The sequence below is a fragment of the Gopherus evgoodei genome, chromosome 4, assembly GCF_007399415.2.
Source record: "Gopherus evgoodei ecotype Sinaloan lineage chromosome 4, rGopEvg1_v1.p, whole genome shotgun sequence".
Taxonomy (NCBI): domain Eukaryota; kingdom Metazoa; phylum Chordata; order Testudines; family Testudinidae; genus Gopherus; species Gopherus evgoodei.
In genome coordinates, this window is record NC_044325.1 from 86,244,391 (window position 1) to 86,265,935 (window position 21,545).

The 21,545-nt window shown below is 44.6% G+C and overlaps 1 protein-coding gene across 4 annotated transcripts in view; it reads left to right on the forward strand.

Moving 5' to 3' along the window:
* The window catches only part of SHANK2 (SH3 and multiple ankyrin repeat domains 2), a 699,708-nt gene that overhangs the window by 93,106 nt on the left and 585,057 nt on the right, over window positions 1-21,545 (forward strand). For all 4 annotated transcript variants that reach the window (XM_030560099.1, XM_030560100.1, XM_030560101.1 and 1 more), the window contains exon 4: window positions 5,055-5,283. In XM_030560099.1, the coding sequence (XP_030415959.1) occupies window positions 5,080-5,283 (204 nt within the window). In that variant the 5' untranslated portion in view covers window positions 5,055-5,079. The remainder of the gene's footprint in view (window positions 1-5,054; window positions 5,284-21,545) is intronic.

Below are 21,545 nucleotides of genomic sequence, written 5' to 3' on the forward strand. Positions count from 1 at the left end.
ACAACAGGGTCCTGGTCTCCGTTGGGGTTCTGCTGTAATACAAAATAATAATGATGATGCTTTATGGAAAAGCCTTTGGAATGTAATGGGGACAAAACCAAGACAGTTGTAGAAATGTAACAGGACTCTGTCAGCTAAATTACCAACCTTATCTCAGCCACAGCAACCAAATCAAAACTCTTCTAACTTGTTTAAAAACTGCACCAAATTAGTTTCATGCTTCTCACAGCCGAAACAGCAAAGCTGAACAGAATTGTCTGTGAATTTCACTTCACAAATGGACACAAGTTTGGACTCGAATGTATTTGGTCGTCTTACACTCTGGCTGGGTCTACCATACTCTAGGAACCGTAATTCTTCATCATTACAACTCTTCTGTTGGTTAGGTCAGTACTGTGCCTGAACCTTGCCTAAACTATTGTTTTCCCGTTTGCTACCACTACAGGAGTTTCAGTAATGAGGAATTATAGTTCTCATTTTTTTGCCAGTGTAGATACTGATTTTCACTCTCTCCTTTCCTACTCGTGGTTCATTTCTCTACACCCAGAACCCAAACAGTCAGGTGCTTCCTGTCCATTTGCCTTGTTGACAGTCCAAGGAACTCTTGCTATGGCTTCACTCTTTATTAAACGTCATTGCTTGTTTCGTGGGATCCAGAGATTCAAGTGGTTATTCTCCTCTACAGTTCCAGCAATGGCTCTTTAGCAGGTAGTTTTACTTGAAGATAATCATGCAGCAAAACTTGGGAAGTTTGAACAGATCAGCTCTTCCTTTGCGTGCTGGTTTAGATTTAATTTATCAACCCTGTACAAGGTAGCTTAAATCCACCACCCTGCATTCTTCTTTGAGTAGTGTCCCTGTGGGTGCTCCACTTCAGGTGTGCCTGTGTCCTGTGCCTTTGATTTGGAGATTTTTTGGGAGAGGTGCTCATTTGGCCTGCTCATGTGCCCCACACATCCTCGTGGCCCACACCAAACCCCCTTGTCTTTATAGATCAGTAAACCTTTGCAATGTATTCTCTGAAAAGTGAAACCCAGGCCAATCTTTTCTCCCTGCTGGAGCATAGATGCCATGCTCTTGGCTTGATAGCTTTACCTGATATGTAGATATACCTTCATTGTCTCTGCCTGATGACTGGGGTGGTCAGAGAAGCAAGTATAGGGCAGACCTGTTTACCAGTTTCCCTGGCTGCCTGGTTTAAACATGCTTCAAATCATAATTTCAGCATATAGACATCATTTTTAATACACACTGCATACATGCATCACACAGACTATTAATGATCTGTGAGATATTAGTTTTCAAATGATACCGCACAAGGCATATTTTATATGAAATTATTACAATAGCGTGTAGGGTGTGAATACAGGATCAGAACTGCATTTTCTCTATTAGATTTCTCAAAGAAGACAGCCTTCCTAGTACCAATCACTTCTACCCAGATCACCCATTTATGGTACTCACCAGAGAGAAAATGTCATTATTGGTCGTTACAAGACTTTTACCTAAGGTATCCTCAGAATTTCATATTAATCAAGCCATTCATCTCCCATTCACCCCCCTCCTCCCCCCAAAAAAACCAAAAACCAAACCAAACCAAAAAAAACCCACCACACATCAGAGTATCAAGAAGCCATATTCCATACCCTAAATGTCAGGAGATCATTAGCCTTTTACCTAGATAGAACCAAATCCTTTAGAAGATCTCCTTACTTGTATCCATTGTGGACAGAAACAAGAGTTTGGTAATTTTGAAACAGGTTATCAAAGTGGATCTCCAGATGCCCTAACTTCTGTTACAACAGAACACATGTTCAACCCCTTTTGAGAATGAAAGCACATTCCACAAGATCACTATCTACATCTATAGCGTTACTTAAGGATGTACTATTTTCAGACAGCTGTAGAGCAGCCACTTGGTCCTCTGTTCATACTTTCCCTAATCACTATGCCTTGGTGCCTCCGGTAAGATCAGATGCTGCTGTAGGCAGTGCAGTTCTCTCTTCTGTATTGGACTCTGCAATGAACCTCCTGCCTCCTTAGGGAAGTACTGCTTAGGAGTCACCTGAAGTAGAGCACCCACAGGAGCACTACTTGAAGACGAAGTTACTTACTTTGTGCAGTGACTGGAGTTCTTCTAGGGTGCGTCCTACCTGCCTTTCATCCCCTATGCTTCGGAATCTCCCTTGGGGGACTTTGCAGTGGAGAAGGAACTGAGGGCGGTTCACTCACGTGGCCCCATATAGCCTTGGCACGAGAATGTATGGGGTGCAGGCTGAATGAGCACAGCCACCAAAAATCTCTGATCAAAGGCATGAGGGCATATGCATACCTAAAATGGAATACCCAAAGGGGGACACATCTCAAAGAGCTCTAGTTACTGCACAAGGCAAATAATATTCTCCATATATTGTCTGTTGAAATGTTTTTAGGGAGAGACAAAACGTGATTTTTTAAAATTTATTTATTTTTTTAAATGTGTTTTCCTAGCTGTCACCAGCTAATCTGTTTTGCTCTGCTTTGTATTGACCTAGTATATTTTAGCTTCGTATGATTTAGTATCAGTGGATGAAAAAGAAATCGATTGAAATGTCTATTCTTTCTATTGACTTTGGAAAAGTACTTTGGAAAGCTGCATTAATCTACAGCTCACTGAAGCAATAAAATACTCCCCCAAGAATTTTCTTTTGTAAATAGTCTTGCATTAAACTGTTGTAAACTGGCTTGCTTTCAAATATTTGAATTTACTATTTTAGTCTTCATTATTAATTATAGGTTTATAGCTGAGAATAGTAACACTGGTGCCCACAGTTAGATACCAAATGGAGTTGTCCTTGACCAGCAATAACAGGATGACATGACTTTAGACTATTTGGTGTGCTTTTGCAATGTTTGCCATTAAACTCCCATGAAATTGGAAGCATTGGGCCTGACTTTCCATTGCCCTGTCCCTTGTGTAGTCATTTGCTCCGCTGCAAAGTGAGCATAAAATGTTAAATCAGAATGGTAGCCTTTTACACCCACCTTGCATTCGAATTGCACTGGTGTAATTGATTGCACAAGGTGCTGGGCAATGAAGAATCAGCACTGCTGAATGTATTTGGCTCAGACTGGATCCTGAAACACCACAGTAAAATGTTCTCTAGTATTTCTCTACCCATTTACCAAATACACTATTTTCCTGGAGCCCAGTAGTGAGGTCCTTACACTGTCAGGCCATCCTTTGAAGTCCACAGGTCAAAGGTGGATCTTAATTTTTACTCAGTCCTCGCTTAGGCAAACTGCCACTGAAGTGAGTGGGAGTTTGTCTGAGTAAATTGAGCCAAACTTAAATATGGACTTTAAGATTTTCCCAGGATGTCTTAGTTGACAAAATCTACTCCATGAGAGCTTCATGGCATAGTGAAGTTAACGCAATAGCAATTTGCGGTAGGGAGACCATGTTGTCTACAGGTTGGGGTATCGTGACTGTTCTAAACTCTCCCACTGAATTGTTTTGTGAATGACTTTAACCAAATTGATCAACCTTCTGTGCTTAGCTTGCCTCTTTTGTAAAATACCTATAGTACCTGCCTCACAAGGTAATGTGAGTAAAGCTGGTTGGGAAATGATTTTTTCCCCCGTGAAAAATATTTTTTGTTGAACGTTTTCTTAGATTTGTTTTGGGGGTTTAATTGAAAAACAGAGAAAAATATTTGGTTTTTGGCAAATGAAAATTGAAAAATTTTTGTGTGTTGGTTGGCAAAAAATACAAAGCAATTTTTAAAATGAAAATCTGAAGACTTTAACTGAAAATGGACATTTCCGTTTTGGAAAAAAGGTGATGTATGCTGAAAAAAGATTGAAAGAAATTTTTCTAACAGTTCTGCATATGAGACCCTTTGATGAAGATGTTGTAGAAATATAAAGCTAAACACCTTGGTTCAAAGCTACTTAGTTTACAAGTGAAAATGTGTTTGGTTTTAGCCTACTCCATATTAGATGTTTGCCAACATCACAAATATCTGTATTCAGTTTAGCGTGACTGAAGGTTTACTGTAGCCAGGATTGCAATAGTGTTGTTGTCAATGGATACCGACAGGCCTGGGGCAAGGCATCCACTGTATCTGCATGCACTAAGTCTGCCTCCATGCAGTATTATCAGTCCTTCACTTCCATGAAATAGTCTGCATATTTGTACAGTATCCAAGCGCACAGTCTCACCCAAAAAGCCTTTCTTTGGACAATTTTCCTCCTACTTCCCCATCATTCATCAGTGAACTGTACAGGCAGTCCTCGGACTTATGACACAATTGGTTCCTGAAAACTGCATCATAAGTCGGAATGTTGTAACTTAGAACCGCAATATACTCCATTGCGGGACTAAGTGTTGTAAAGTTTAAACCAATTGTCATAAGTCAAATCAGGGCGTCAGTTCAGAAATGTAAGTGCCGTTCATTGTAAGTAGAACGTTGTAAAGTCAAGGACTAGCTGTATTTCAAATAGTTTGTGCCTGTCAGACCATTCTGTTCTTTTAATAAGGTAGCTTTTTTTGAAGTCATATCCATACATTTTGTACAAATAAGACTCATAATACACCAACCATTCTGTTAGCATTACATTTAATTTGGAAGCTCTTTTTATATCTACATTATTCTATTGAAAGTAATGTTTGTACTGGGAAAAGTACTCCCTCGAATCAAACTCAATCCAAATGTGGTTTACAACATTACCATTTAGGCTCAATCCAAATGTGGTTTACAACATTACCATTTAGGATCAAGCCTGGTACTTTTGTCATCTGTTCTGGATCCTTTTGAAGATTGGGTGTGATGGGGAAGAAAAGTCATCTCTCTTTCCCCCCTGCCCTTCTTTCTTTAGTGAACTGCTAACCACATTATTTCCATTGCACTCTGCCAACTCATACAAATGGGGGGAGGAAAAAGAGGTAGGAGAAAACAGATAACTTCATTGTTAAGTGTACATTAGCTTAAAAAATACACTAAAACCTCAATCTGAACCATGTTTTAAACTTTACCTATAATTTGCCTTTGTCTTCTGTTTTGTGTTGATAGCCATATGAGGTAAGAGAAATTGAACATGCCTCGCAGTCCAACATCAAGTGAAGATGAGATGGCACAAAGCTTTTCAGATTATTCTGTCGAATCTGAATCAGATAGCTCCAAAGAAGAAACTATTTATGATACTATCAGGGCTACATCAGAGAAACCAAGCAGCAGAATGGAAGACAATAGGAGCAACACATTAGTGATACAAATTATAATACCTGACCTACAGCAAACGGTAAGGGGAATTGCATTATAAGGTTTTTAAATGTTTGGCCAGATCCTCAGCTGGGGGTAAATTGAAGTCAATAGAGTATTTCAATTTCAATCACCTGAAGATCTGGCTTATTATGCTAAAAATTTCAGAGTGGCTAAGACTGATGTCCTGTTTTGTTTCGACCTCCGCAGTTATGACCCACATGAGACACCAGAATGAGTGTTTGTCCTAAAGAGATTATACTGACAGACAGCCTAACCAATATAGTCATTCTCACATATGTACTTGATGAAAACTGTGACCTTATGTCTACAGTATTTTTGAGAAGGGTCAGACCAGGGAAGTTTCAGAAGGTTTGTGAATGGCTGAGAACGAGAAGAGCTAGAGAACTATAACCACAGTGGAACACAGAGATTGAAAACAGAATTCAGATGTCATCTCTAAAACTGCCTGGCACCTCACCATCTTTTACATTTTCTCTTCCCATGACACTGTAGAGAACGATTTGTTAGCTTGTGGATGTGACCTTGAGGTGATGGTGAGACACTCACCAAAATCTCTCCCCCACCCCAGCCCCCACCTTACCAAAAAAAAAAAAGAGAAGGAGACAGGTAGGGATAGATCCCTCCTGCTGTTGCCATCCATCCCATCAGGCCTGCACCATCCTCAGCACATTCATCTTGGGGAAGCTGCATAAAAATGATGTTGGGGATGGCTGCCTGGACCCCACATTCCTGCTGCCCACCTGGGTACACATGCTATGTAAAGGTGACCTGCAGGGGAAGCATAAAACATTGCCCCCTAGGGGGGTTGGGATCACTGTGGTTTCACAAACACAAACTACCTACCCTTTCCTGCTCCCCAGCTGTTACATTAGCTATAATGATCTCATCTTGGAGGATTTCCTGGGAATTAATGATTGACGTTACCTAGGACTGTGAGCTGTCCTAGCTTATGACTAATTCCTTGGATAAACTTGGGCCTTCTTGAGCACTGTTTCCTAAATTAGCTTTTTGATAGTTGACAGTAGGCATCACACTTTTTAAAATTTATTTTTATTTTCAATGATGATTTTATAAATAAATTCTGTTCTGCAGACATGTGCTATGTCATTTCATGCTGCCATTTAGGTATATGCTTGTTAAAAGCTGAAATTATTTCTTCCTTTTTTTCAAAAATGAAGTAGTAGAATATAGAAATCCTGTCTGGACTAGGGTTGCCAACTTGGTTTAATTTTTAACAGCTGGACATTCCAGCAGAAGTGCCAGAACCTCCCTTGCCTGCCTCTTCCTCTGAGGCTCTGCCCCTGCTCCGAGCCCCCCGCCCCACAGGCCGGGCCTCTTCCCCCTGAGGCCCTGCCCCCCGTTTGCTTCTCTTCCTCCCCACCCCATCACTTGCTGCTCTTCTCCTCTTTCCTCCCCCCACCTCCTGTCCAGCTCAGAAGGGACTCACCTGTGGAGCTGGGACTGGGAGCTGCAGCTGGCCGACACAGCTAGGAGATAGTCCTGACTGAAATGGGGTTGGTGCGAGTGGTGACCTGGCATCTTCCCTACCTGCGGTAACCATATTTTTGGTGTCCAGTCAGTAGATCTGATCGGGCGCTGTGAGGTCCCCTTTTCGACTGGACTTTCTGGTTGAAAACTGAGCATCTGGCCATCCTAGTCTGGAAGCTGACAGAGAGAGGTTAATTCTCTCTTCTTGACAGAGGAAGGCTCTTAGGCTATGACTACACTAGAGAGCTTACACTGGCACAGCTGCACTGATGCAGCTGCGCTGCTGTAGTGCTGCTAGTGTAGATGCTCTAAACCGATGGGAGAGAGCTCTCTTGGCGACTTAATTACTCCAGCCTCTGTGAGCGGCAGTCGCTATGTCAGCAGGAGACTTTTTCAGTTTTCAATAGACAAGTGTAGTATTACTGAAGGATTTGAATTCCATTGAACAGTGCTCCTTTTCTGTTAAAGAGAGCTAGAAAGATACTAGCTGTGTTGAAGAGCTCTCAGTTTATGAACTATTTCTGATATGTAACAATAATAAAAATTATTTGATATACACTTTCTACTTCTAGTCCTACCAATCTCAAAACACTTTACAAACATTAATGGACCAGATGCAGCTTTCAATCACTTCAGATTAGGGCTGGTTGAAAAATTTCCATCAAAACTTTTTTTCAACAGAACATTGGGTTTTCGATTAAACAATAATTTCATCAGAAAGTATCTGCTTTCCTCAAAATGTTCATGGTTTTTGTATGGGAAAAGCTCCAAAATGTTCCAGGTTTGGGTTTTTGTTCTTCCAACAAAAGAATTTTTTTCTCATTTTCATCAAAAATATACATAAAAACAAACCCAATTTTCCAAACAACTGTAACTCCAGATGTACACTGGCAGTGAGATCAAAAGTAAGCCCAATATATTAAATACTCCTTTGAGGGTAGGACTGCATTGTTTCCATTTTACAGGCCAGGAAACTGAGACTTAGAAAGATTAAGTGAAGTGCCTTAGGTTACATTTAAAGGCTGTGGCAGAGCCAGGAATAGATTTCAAATCTCCAGTTCTGTATTTTAGCTACAAGCCAAACACAGTCTTCTTCCCCACTCCCTATATAATTACAATTACTTTAGCAGAAAAGATGTTTTAAAATTATACTGCTTAATCAAAGGAGAACAAAATTGCATCAAATTACTTCTGTGTTTTTGTTCTTGACTATCATTTCAGAATCAAGGTTCAGACTAAATCAGTTTTTTTAAAAAAAGCTAATTTCAGGACTGAGTAAATGGCTGGTTTTCTATTTTTAACAAAGGCTTATCCTTCTTCTACATTGAATGTGTGTTCACCACTTTTATTTCATTGTGCATGTTAGATCAAACATTGAACATCATAGGGAAAGATGTGTTATTGTAGAAAAACTTGTAAATTTTCACCAGCTCTGTGAAATTTACCTTCCTATGCTTTTATTCTGACCTGGAACTCTAACATGCTTTGTCAGTTGCAGTGGCATAAATATTGTAAGCCTTGAAAAGGCTTCAGCAAATTCACTGAAGCTTATAAGTAGTTCTGTTTCTCAACTGCTACATTAGTTCTCTTTGTCTAGATGAAATCACTATTTATCTTGTTTTCTCTCTTATTTGAGGAATATGTTATCCTTACTGCATGTGTGTAGCATATACAGCAAGTGGAGATTGTGTTCACACTAAGAAAAGGCATTAAACTCAGTATATAAAATAATTTCTGAAATCATTTCTAGTATCAAGGAAATGGAGGGCATAGACTGCTTAAACACAATTTACACATACGCAGCACAGTGATTACAAAATAACTGTTTTATTTTCACCCACGAAAGCTCATGCTCCAATACATTTGTTAGTCTATAAGGTGCCACAGGATTCTATTTTATTCTGGTTGCACAGACAGAAAAAGCAGCCAGGAATGCAAAATGTATGGGTTCAAGAGCCACATTATCTCAGCCATGTTGTACTTTTTGTATATTTTATGGTAGATATTTTATGACAAAAATAGTATAATGCAATGGGCCACACTGTATTTGGCCTTTGAGTAAGTATATAGTGGAGGGAAAGTTGTGAAGAATCTCCCCTGCTGCCCTTAAGTCCTTTGTGTTGAAGCAGGGCACAGTTGTAATCTCTTTGGGGAAGGGACTGTCATTGACTATGTCCTGGTCTACATGGGTTTAGGGGGAAATTGATCTAAGTTATGCAAATTCAGCTACGTGAATAGCGTAGCTGAATTCAATGTACTTAGATCTACTCACTGCGGTGTCTTCACTGCGGTGAGTCGATTGCTGACGCTCCCCCAGCGACTCCGCCTGTTCCTCTTGACCTGGTGGACTACAGGAGTCGACGGTAGAGCGCTCGGGGGTTGATTGATCACATCTAGACTAGATGTGATCATTCGACACTCTCTGGATCCATCGCTGCCCACTGATCCATAGACATACCCTATGTCTGTGCAGTGTTTAGTACAATAAGGTCGCCAACCTGCTCAAGACCTCTCTAGATACTATTGCAATAAAAATAAATAATAATAATTGCAATCTTTACATTTTCTTGATTATGGGGAGTATTCCCTGCTAGTGTCCTGGAGTGCAAGCAGGGCCGGCCCACAACATTTTGGCATCTGAGGCAGGGAGCTCAAATGATGCCCCCATTCCCCCTCACTTGGGCCAAAACTTTGAAAGGTCTCATTTTGCTTTCTTCCTATTCTCCTCTCATGGTACTGCTCTGCTACCTATCCCAATAAAGAGAACTAACAACTTAAAATGCCTTGTTCAAAAATGTTAAGTAACACTTAACTTTCAAATGCCTGAACAGAAAATGTAACTTTTCTTGTCTGCATAGTAAACACTGGCATTTTTATCTGTTTGAATAATCAAAATGGTGCTTTCTGTGCCTTCTTGGTTGCAAAGATTTGAACTGCTTCTTGAAGGTCAACAGTCTGGGCCAGCTCACGTGTTGTTGAGATGGTTGCAAGGCCAACCAGCCTCTCCTGTGTCATTGTGGAGTGTAGAAGTGTTATTAATTTCAGGTTGGAGAAGCTGTGTTCTCCACCAACAACTGTTATAGGAAGTGTTAAGTAGGCGCAGAGCAATACAAGCATTTGGAAAGAGGGTGGTCATCTTATTTGTGCACATATATTCTAGAACAGCCTTTGGAGTTGATCCTGCTGAAATGTTATCTTGAAAGGGCTTTCAGTTCATCACCTAAATCACTCGCATCAATATTGCGCATGTCATCATGTGTCACTTGCTGTGCCCTGAATTGCTGGTGTAGGTCTTCAGTTATAGTGAGGAGTTTTGGAATATCATACAACATCCCAAATATACTGCTGTGTTCCTTGAGCTGCATGAAAGGTTCTTCAACTGATTGTATTGCACAATCTAGCACCTGGTTAAAGAATTCAACTTTGAATGGTTTGGGGTCTCTTATGGGATTATCCTGTGCCTCGTAATCAAAATGTCATCTTCGGTGACTCTTGTATTCTTGAATGGGTGGGAAAAGAACTTCAGTGTGAAGTTCCTCTGCAAACTTCTGTGCATTCTTCAGAACGTTTTGAAATCCCTCATCTGACCAGTAAGACTGTAGGTATGACTTTGCTTTGTCCAGTTGTTTCATTGCTCCAGATATATCAAGGTCAACACCTTGGAGTCTCTTGCTTACAACATTTATTTCAAACAGTATGTCATGCTACAACACCAAGCCACACAGAAATTTGAAATTATGTATGTTTCTGGTGATTCCATTTCCCTCTGCCACTGTTCTCCCAAGAACAGTTCCTGTCATAGCATTATCCTCCATAATGGCAACTATGGCATTAGCTATCTTCCCAATTTGCTGTTTGATGGGCTTTATTGCCTCCACTCGACTTTCCTATCGTGTGTCACTCAGTGATTTCAGTATCAGAGAGGAAGTTCCCAGATGTTGCTTCAAAATTTGCCATTGATGGGTTAATGCAGAGAAATACATAGATGCTTTGAATTGTATTAAAAAATTCAGCAGCCTCACTAGAAGCTGATGCTGCATCACTGACCACCAAGTTCAATGAATGAGAAGTTCATGGGACAAAAAAAGCTCGAGGGTTTAACTCTTGGATCAGTGTCTGCACTCCTCTGTTCTTTCCTCTCACGTTGGCAGCATTATCGTAGCCCTGACCTTTCATGTCAGTTATCACAATTCCCCTATCTTCCAGCTTAAGAAGCACATTGGTCATACCAGCTCCTGTAGTATCAATGTCAGTGAATTCTAGAAAATGCTCACTGACAGTCATCATTGCAAGGACGTTTTCACTAGGTTCTGTTGTTGTTACAAAACGCACCATTAAAGTCATTGGTTCCGTATGCCAGGTGTGCAGTCCAGAATAACAGAGTAATATCTTACTGACTTCCAGGGCTGCCCAAAGTATTCAGGGGGCCTGGGGCAAAGCAATTTCAGGGGCCCCTTCCATAAAAAAGTTGCAATACTATAGAATACTATATTCTTATGGGGGGGCCCGAGGCAAATTTCCCCACTTTCCCCGCCCCACTCCCTGCCTCCCCCCGGCAGCCCTGGGAAAAATAAAGATTTAAAAACCCAGTTCTGAGAACTTCTTTTCAAGTAACCTCTACAAGGTATCACTGGTTCTCAGCATCAGCTAGTGCTAAAAGGCACTAAAGCTCATTAAAAGGGTTGGACAAATATTTTGCGTCGAAACTCTTTTTAGATCAAAAACTAGGGGTTTTTAAAATGCAGACAAAAATCACGGACAATGTCTGCTTTCCTTTAAAATTCTTTGTTTTTTTTTACTGGAAAAGCTGAAATTAGTCTGCCCAACCCTGGACATGGTTTGGGGTTTCAGAAATGTGTGGCCAAATATTTGCCGCTTACTGTGTGTGTATAAATAAATGTCTCGTCCCTGATCCGAGTGTATCCGGGCTGGGAATCCATAAACTGAGAAATAGTTTTCCCACAGTACTCGAGCAACAGTGGTGGCCCTCTGATCACGTGTGGGATATGCCTGCGCATATCACGTATAATGGTCGATCACTACTAGAATGTTTCCAATATTCCTCTTGTCTACTTCTAAAGACAAGAAATCAATGCAAACCAGCTCCAGAGGTTTGTTGCTGGTGATGTTCTTCAGATATGCAGCCCTCATGGGCAGAATTTTCCTTTGAACACATCAAGCGCAGGTCTCACATTTCATGCAAACATCTTCAGCCATCCGGGGCCCATAGAACCTACTGTGGATAAGTTCCAGGGTCCTCTCCATCCCTAAATGTCCAGTCATCATGCAGGGCCCTCATGGCCAGGGCTCTGTACTCTTTTGGCAGCACTAGTTGGTTCCGTTGCTTTTGTAGAGGATCTGTGGTCATGCGGTGTAGCACTCCCTGAATCAGTTTTAGTTTGGTCCATTCTCTCAATAGTAGTTTGCCCTCTGGGGTAGGTGGGACAACCGCAGCTGGGCCTCACCCCTCCCTTTTGGCAAGTAGTGTATCACGAATGTCAATATCTTGCAGCTGGGCTTCCTGCCAGTCAGCCGCATTGAGCATGGGCAAGGGAGATTGGTCCAAAGCAATATAGTTCACTGAAGCAGAAGGCACACATTCAGGGGGTAGGCCCAAAGTTTCAGCAACACATCCATGAAGACTCTCATGGGCCTCCAGCTCTCGGAGACTCACACTACAAATAGCTCTCACTCCATCTGTGGGTATCACAACAACTCCTGGTGCCAGTGGACGCCTGGACAATGCATCTGCATCTACATTGCTTCTCCCTGATCGGTATTGAATGCTGAAGTCATAGCTAGCCAAAGCTGCCACCCATCTTTGCCTTGTAGCATCCAGTTTAGCACTTGTTAACACAAAAGTCAGTGGGTTGTCGTTTGTCCACAGCTGGAACTGGGCACCATACAAGTAGTCTCGATATTTCTCAGTGATGGCCCATTTCAAGGCCAAGAACTCCAGCTTGTGGGTAGGATAGCGGGTTTCACTATCAGACAGTCCTCGGCTGGCAAAGGCTACAGGTTTACACTTGCCTTCCACCTCCTGGTACAGTACTGCTCCCAGACCCTCCAAACTGGCATCAGTATGCAGGATAAATGGCTTGCTTGGGTCAGCAAATACTAGGATGGGGCATGAGTTAGGCAAGTAATGATGTCTCAAAAAGCCCTTTCACATCTCTCATCCCACCGTGGCCCAAAGGGTTCGAAGGGGCCATAGTGTCTCTGCATGGAAGGCCCTTTATTCTTGGTCTGAGATTTGTTCTTGCTGGACTGATATCCCCTGGTAAATCATTGAGGGGTTTTACAATTGTAGTATAGTTTTTCACAAATCTGCGGTAGTAGCCACTAAACCCAAGGAAGGTCTTGAGTTCTCTGTAGTTGCTTGGACGTGGCCATGTAGTGAGTGCTTCTGTTTTATCAGGATCAGTACTCACACCCTCTTGGGACACGATGTGACCCACATACTTCACCGAGGTCCTGCAGAACTGGCATTTGTCAGTTGAAAGCTTCAAACCATAATCCTCCAACCTATCAAGCACTTTAAGAAGTCTTTTTCTTCATGCTCCTCCAAAGTTCTTCCAAACACAATCAGGTCATCCAGATAAACTAACACTTGCAGTAAATTCATGTCTCCCACAACTTTCTCCACAAGACGTTGAAATGTGGCAGCTACTCCAGAAATCCCTTGGGGCATGCGTTTGAACTGATAAAACCCTAATAGGCAGGTGAAGGCTTTCTTCTCCTTATCTTCTTCACCCAGAGGGATCTGGTAGTATCCACTCCGAAGATCCAACACAGAGAACCACTGGCTTCCCAGCAAACAGTCTAAGGCATCTTGGACTCGAGGCATTGTGTACTTGTCAACCACAGTACGGCGGTTTAGGGTGCGGTAGTCAATACACATCCAGATTTTCCCATTCTTTTTACGGACCACCACAATGGGTGAGGCGTATGAGCTGCGGGACTCTGTAATGATGCCATTTGCAGCCAGCTCTTGAAGCTGTTGTCGCACATCTTCCATCTTGGAGAGAGCAAGCCTCCTACATCTCTCTCTGAAAGGTCGAGAGTCATGTAGTCTGATGTTGTGCTCTACTCCTTTTGCACATCCCACTCATGCAATGAGAACACCTTGGATCTTTCACAAAGTTTCCTCCTCAGGCAATCTTTCCACTCCTCGGACAATGGTGAATCTCCAAAGTCAAACTTTGCTGGGTCTAGTGTTGGAACTCGAGTCTCACACTGGGGTTTTACAATTGATTCAGGCTCGAAGAGGTCTGCCATCTTTTGTCCTTGCTTCACAACATCTCTACTTGTTTCATTAGCAATCCGTATAGTCACCTTTTCCTGGACTTCAGCAGGTAGGGTTATGACTCCACTGGGGACCAGCACTCCTTCAGGGAGCTCTCCTTCAACCAGCTGCTCTATCACTGCTAATGTCCCTTTATTGCCTTTCAGCCTGGTACTCATGACAAGCACTTCTTGCTCCGTCCTTGCAGGCACTATGTACTTCAGTGCCCCAATCGGTAGCTCAGATGTCTCCTTTTTAGCGCTCTCAATCTTCCTATAGGCTTCAGCACAAAGCATATGGATCATCAGGTTACTCGGGTACTGGTCCCCAGCCCGTTGTCTGCAGTAATCCACGAGCACCTGGAAGAGACTGGAGCTGGTCCCTATCAGCACAGACACATCAGAGGTCCCTTTTGGGTCAGGGCATATTAAGGCAGCTGTGTCTACTTCTTCCCTTACCCCAGCAACCTCCTCTGGGAATTCCAGGTGCACTGTGACATACCCTTGATAGGGGTATTCATCCACGATGAGGCCACACAGACCAATGCCAGTCAGTGCCTGTATAGGCAGGTGCCTAAGCATCTGTTGGTAAAATGACTGAAATATAATGGTCACTTGAGATCCAGTGTCAAGCATGGCTTTATACTCCGCCCCTTCAATCCTCACCATGACCTCTGCTCGAGGCCCTATCAGTCCTGCAGGGATCCCAGGTGGATGGTCTCTTCTAGGGGAATCTTCAAATCCTGTAGGCCTAGGTGGTCTCCGTCCCCAGACCTTCTGGCAGCTAATGGATCTCTCCCAACTGATCCTCAGCTTTTCATACACTAAGGGGGGGTTCTCTTCCTTATGGCAGTTAGCAGCACTGTGCCCATCCTGACCACACCGGTAGCAAAAGAAGTGTCCTTTCCTCATTCGGTGAGGTGTGACGGTGACTCAAGATACTGACTTCTTTATCAACACAGTCTGAGGCTCCTTATTCCTGGAAATCTTAGCTCGGTCAATGATGCTTTGCAGCTCAGCTATCCGTTCCATCAGGACCTGCATTTGTTGGGCAAGTTCCTCTGTGGTGCTCACCATCAGTACACTGGCCATTTGCAGTGGTGTTGTGCTGGCTGGTTCCAATGTTTGGGCTTCCTAACACTCGCTGGCAGCCTGCCTTTCTTCTTCTTCCCTGACCTTCTTTATCAGCTGGGAGTAACTTGGGGGATGTTCCTGCCATTCTCTTAGTCGGAGATGAAGTAGGATCGGGTTCTGATACTGAGTCCCTCTTACAACTTGAGCCAGTCTGGTCTGATCCATCTGCTCAGCAGTCACTGCTCCCCTCATAACAGCTCTCTGAAGCAGTCTCTCCAGCATCTGTGTATAGGCTGATATTTTCTCACTCCTTTTCTGTCGAGAATTAAGGAATTTACAGTAACTGTCTTCAGGGCCCTCTACACTCCCAAAGGTATTATCAGGGGCCTCTAGGCAGTCCTTCACACTGATCCCAGGGTCAATGAGCTTCAGGGTGCGAATTACATCTAATGCTGGGCCACTGAGGCTCTCTATTAGACATCTTTGCTTTTCTACCTTGGGTACAGCCACTCCTGCAGCATTTCAGTGGTATGCTCCAACCAGGGTTCAAACTCCTCTTCCCCAGCAAATAACGTTAACTTACAACAAGAGTTTGACGTAGCATAGGCCAACACAATCTCTTCCAATATATGCCTAATCATAGGCTGCGGCTGCCGCCCCTGAGCTAGAGGCTGCAGGACTGGGGCCCAACAAACCTGACATATTAGCCATTATACAAACAGTAATTTCCTCAAAATATAAACACAATTATTTCCCAATACAGTGGAACACTCAACTGGTGCTTGCGAGGGGTACCGACCCAGGGATCCCGGACGAGCCCCCCAAAATGTAACCCTTCTGCCCCTCTGAGTTGGCAGCAACAAGGGCTGGGTTCAGTATCCAGGGGTTCTGGTTCAATAACACAATGCATAACCGGCTCAAGCCCCTACCCAGTGACCTGGGACACTTACATACCACCACCCCCCCCGGGCGCCCCTAGGAGGCAATACTTCCCCTCTCGCAAGCACGGAGTCTGAGTGTAGCAAAATCCTTTTAATAAAAGAGAGAAACAATGCGGCATCACATTGGAGGAACACCACAAACAGGATTATAACACAAACCATAAGCAAAAAAACCCACCTCCAAGTATGTTTGGCAATGTCCTTTCCCCCTTAGGGTCTTAAGTCCAATCACCCCAAAGTCCAACAACCCGAAAGTCTCTGATCAGTGCCACCCCAGAGTTCAAAAGTTTATCTGCAGAGTTTTAACCCCCCAGCCTGGGAGGAAATGGGGGAAGGAGCCCCCACAGGGTGTTAAGGGGCACCTTACTTGGGCCAGGGCCAACTGCTTCGCCTCTCCGTGGAGTTCTGCTGCAGCCTTCACCACAACCAGCTCCACTACACCAGCTGTGCCGCTCCTCCAGCCGCCCCGTGAGCCACTCCAGCCGTCCCTGCAAACCGCTCCACTCCGCTCACTGTTCCATGGGCTGCTCCAACATGCTGCAAACTGCTCCGCTCTGCCAGCCTCTTAGTGATAGATCTTCAGGCTCTCCCACTAGCTAACACAGCACTCAGAGATCTCAGCTCAGCTCTTTTAGTGATTTCAGCTTGTAGTAGGGGAGCCCTGGTGCTGGTGCACCATTGGCCCAACGTGAATTCAGCTCGGTAGCCTCTAGGAGGACTCCTAATGGAATCAAAATTAGCTCTACTCTTTAACAGTGGAGAGAGGAGAATGTGCAATTGATGTTCCAGGCCCTCAAAAGGGGCCCATACCATCAGGTACACACACCAGTCCCCAACTTCTCTCAATTCACTGGGTTTTGGAACCCATGTCCCTTGTCTAGCAAATACTACTTATTTGAGGTTGAGTCATTTCTGTCATAAAGCACTCTCATGGTTCCTCATTCACATGATCAGGGTGACGACACTTTTTTTTCCTCCTGCCCCAATAACAAAGAAATTGGAGATCCCAGAGCTGTCAAAATAACTATCCCAGGCTGCCGTGGGCTATCCTAGGTGGGGTGGGTGTGCCAATGCAAATACCTGAAATTCTTTCCACACTCCCCATAATTCACCACCAGATGTTAGGGTAGAGCTCATCCTGACTCTGCTTGCAGAAACAATAAAAAAAAATTCTGCTTAAAAAAATCCAAAACTTTTGAACCACCTCAGCTGGTGACCAAATGCTTGAGCCCATCCAGTCAGAGATTTTTCCAGGTTTCTGATACTTTTCTGGCTTCCTTGACTCATATCTGTCTCCATAACTTTGGGTTCATTTAGCTTAGAAACTAAGAATGGCCATATTGGGTCAGACCAAAGGTCCATTCAGCCCAGTATCCTGTCTGCCAACAGTGGCTAGTGCCAAGTGCCCCATAAGAGGTAATGATCAAGTGATCTCTCTCCTGCCATCCATCTCCACCTTCTGACAAACAGAGGCTAGGGACACCATTCCTTACCCATCCTGGCTAATAGCCATTAAAGGACTTAACCTCCGTGAATGTATCTGTTTCCTAAAGACTGGCTCCACGGGGTCCCTCACAAACTGGAGACGGTTACTGTGGGTTTGTCTTTCGTATAGCTTATGTACATACTCCATGAACTGAGCATTTGAGCTTGTTCCAGAATCTGAGATGAGCCTATGGGGTGAAAACTGAAATGCTCAAAATAGCACATGCATGTAAATGGACATAGGGTGCTAACATTAAATTAACCCAGGGGTTCTCAAACTGGGGGGTCGAGACCCCTCAGGGGGTTATGAGGTTATTACTGGGGGTCACAAGCTGTCAGCCTCTGCCTCAAACCCCGCTTTGCCTTCAGCATTTATAAATGTTAAATATATAAAAAAGTGTTTTTAATTTATAAGCGGGGGTCACACTCAGAGGTTTGCTATGTGAAAGGAGTCACCAGTACAAAAGTTTGAGAACCACTGAATTAAACCCTCCGGAGCCTCGGGGAATGCAAGGGAGGGGGGGTCTCCCTTGGTAGGGCTGGGAAGGAGGTAGGTGGTATAGGATATTGCTCTTTTCATGTGATCCCTCCCCCACGGAAAAGATAACAGTTTGGCTCTTTTTGTTAAATAGCTGTCTGCAAGCCTCAAACTGCTGAATGAGCTTTAGGGTAGGGAAGGCTGTGCCTCCTCAAACAGCCTGGCCTTGCCCCCTATCTGACCCCTATCCACTTCCTGCCCCCGACTGCCCCTCTCAGCATTCCCGACTCATCCTACTCCTTGTCCCCTCACTGCCCCCCCGAGACTCCCCCTCCCCAACCCCCACCCCAGGACCAACCCCCACACCACCCCCCCCCCCCTTCCCTGTCCCCTGACTGCCCTCAGGGCCGGCTCCAGGCCCCAGCATGCCAAGTGCGTGCTTGGGGTGGCATGCCGCGGGGGGCGCTCTGCCTGTTGCTGGGAGGGCAGCAGGCGGCTCCGGTGGACCTCCTGCAGGCATGCCAGTGGAGGGTCTGCTGGTCCCGCGGCTCCGGTGGAGCATCCGCAGGCATGCCTGTGGGAGGTCCACTGGAGCCAGGGGACCAGCAGACCCTCCGCAGCCACGTCTGTGGGAGATCCACCGGAGCCATGGGACCAGCGAGCTGCACAGCGCCCCCCACGGCGCTTTTGTTGCCAGTAACTATGATCTCATTTTGAATTATTTTTCCAAGATAGTGGTGTGTGTATTTTTCTTGAGTGGTGACTCTTCTTAGATGCTCCTGGAATACTGCCTCAAACTCAGCCATCAGCTCCACAGTTTTCGGGAAGTTTCCATTGTTTGGCACATACAGCTGATCTGATGTGCCACGCAATGCTAGGTTTTGGGTAGCAAGCATTTTCACAATGGCAATGAGCCTTTTCAGAATATTTTGCCAGTAGAGAGACTCTGATGCAGTCTTCTCTTGATGCTGATCATCTATGGTGGCCTTTAACCTTAATCTCATCTCAAGCTTTTTCCACCTATGGAATGCTCTCTGGTGATTTGCTGTCTTCTCATGGCATGCCAGATTTCTAGCCAGATATTTCCAGTCCTTTGTTTCTGTGGAACCCTGTAAGCATGTGGATTCACCCTGTGGCGCCTCCTGCTGGCCTCTGTTGGGAATTAGCTCCTCCAACTTCCAAAGCGCCTTCTGCAGGCCGGTGATCCACCTTACCGCTGGCCCCCATGTCTCTCCCCCATGCCCCTATCTCTGGGGTGCTGCCTCTCTGGAAGTAACCCCTTGGTCTCGGAGACTCCCCGCCTAGGGGAACCCTCACCCCCATCCCCACTTTGCCTCAGTGTAAGGCTACTGCCAGTCAGCAACTAGCCCCCATTCCCTGGGGCAGATTGAAGTGTATGCCACTTATCACTGGCAAGGGGGGTTTGGACCTGCTGCCTTTGCCTACCTCTGGGCTGCCCTATGCAACCCCCAGTACCTATTAGCATGATGCTAGGCCACAGCCTGAGGCTTTCCAGGCTGGAGCTCCCCAGCTCCCCTGCCTTTCCCCAGCCCTGCTCCACTCAGGTACCCTGTCTCTAGCTCCCTGCAGCCCGGCCCATCTCCATCTACAGCTAGAGAGAGACTGCTGAGCTCCTAGCTCCCAGTCTCTTATATAGGGGCCAGCTGGGCTCTGTTTGAGGTATGGCCACCGCCTGCCACTCTGCCTGCTTCCCCTAATCAACCCAGTGGCTTTTTTTCTGCTGCCACAGTTCTTTCCTCGGGCTGTTTTAAGCCCCTCAGGGCTGGAGTGAGTATCCACCCCAGTACAAACCCATTGTGGCTGGAACATTAGATTGGAAGAGTTTGCAACAAAAACAGTATGCAGCATTCTCGGTATTTGAGTGTATTAGCCCTGGCCTATCCACTTTGTCACCATTGGGGATTTCACACCAGTAATGTGTTGGATTGAAACATCTATTTTCATGAAGTTTTTTATTTGCTATGGCCTATGCAGTACAAGGAAGTCCCTCAGGCTACTGCTCAAGTGGGTCCACACTCCTGGATCATCTAGACTTAAGGAACTAAACTTAGCAGCAGCTGTTTCTTGCACTTCCACCGCACTCTTCTCTGATCTACACTTTTCTTCAAGAATGTGCACGGTTACATCCATTTGAGATGGAGATATGGATGCTGCAGTAGCTGCCAGGTCACCTGCACTCTGACTAACTGGAAGATCAGGCATCTCCTCACCACTCACATCCTCACTGTGGCCAGAAGGCTCACCGTGAACATTTGTGTCTATGTATCTCAGGCGAGCTCCTTCCTGCTTAGATAGAAAAGCTTCCTTTGCTTTCTTTCTTTTTCTGAATGCTGCCCCAGAGGGATGTTTTCTTCTTTCACTCATGACTGCTGTTCTCTGCCAGCTATAGTGGCTCTCAACACTCAATTGAAGGAAACAAATAAGCAGGGCCTGAGCGAGGGAAGATATCAGCTTCTTAAGGGCCTAACTGGCTCCTACTACTTCAGCTGACTGCCTGTTTTCCTCAAGTGAGTCAGGAAAGCAGCAGGAAACAAGAAGCTCCCTGAGAAGCTGGTGTTCATCAGTCGAGGCTCTTGGGGGTGCTAGAGAGGTACTTAAGAGGCTCTCTCATAAACAGATAGCTAACGGTTAACGTCTCTTTCACCTGGAAAGAAGTAATCTGAAACACCTGACCAGAGGACCAATCAGGAAACAAGACTTTTTCAAATCTGGGTGGAGGGAAGTTTGTGTGTGAGTCCTTTGTTCTTGGTCTTGTATCTGTCCCTCTCGGCTATGGGAAGGATTTCTCTATTTCCTGCTTTCTAATCTTCTGTTTCCCAGTCGTAAGTACAAAAAGATAGGTTTGTTTTTTTGTAGTTACATGTGTGTAGTTGCTGGAGTGCTTTGAATTGTATTCTTTTTGAATAAGACTGTTTATTCATATTTCTTTTAAGCAATTGACCCTGTATTTGTCACCTTAATACAGAGAGACGATTTTTATGTATTCTTCTTTCTTTTTACATAAAGCTTTCTTTTTAAGACCTGTTGGAGTTTTTCTTTAGTGGGGAACTCCAGGGAATTGAGTCTGTGCTCACCAGGGAATTGGTGGGAGGAAGAAATCAGGGGGAAATCTGTGTGTGTTAGATATACTAGCCTGACTTTGCATTCCCTCTGGGTGAGGAGGGAAGAGAGATTAGCTCTCGGTACTTCTGTTTTCCAAGGCTGGAAACGGGGAGGGTGGAATCCCTCTGTTTAAATTCACGGAGTTTGCTTCTGTTTATCTCTCCAGGAACCCAGGGAGGGAATACCTGGAGGGGAGAAGGGAAGGGAAATGGTTTATTCCCCTTTGTTGTGAGACTCAAGGAATTTGGGTCTTGGAGTCCCCAGGGAAGGTTTTTGGGGGGACCAGAGTGCCCCAAAACACTCTAATTTTTTGGATGGTGGCAGATTTACCAGGTCCAAGCTGGTAACTAAGCTTGGAAGTTTTCATGCTAACCCCCATATTTTGGACGCTAATGTCCAAATCTG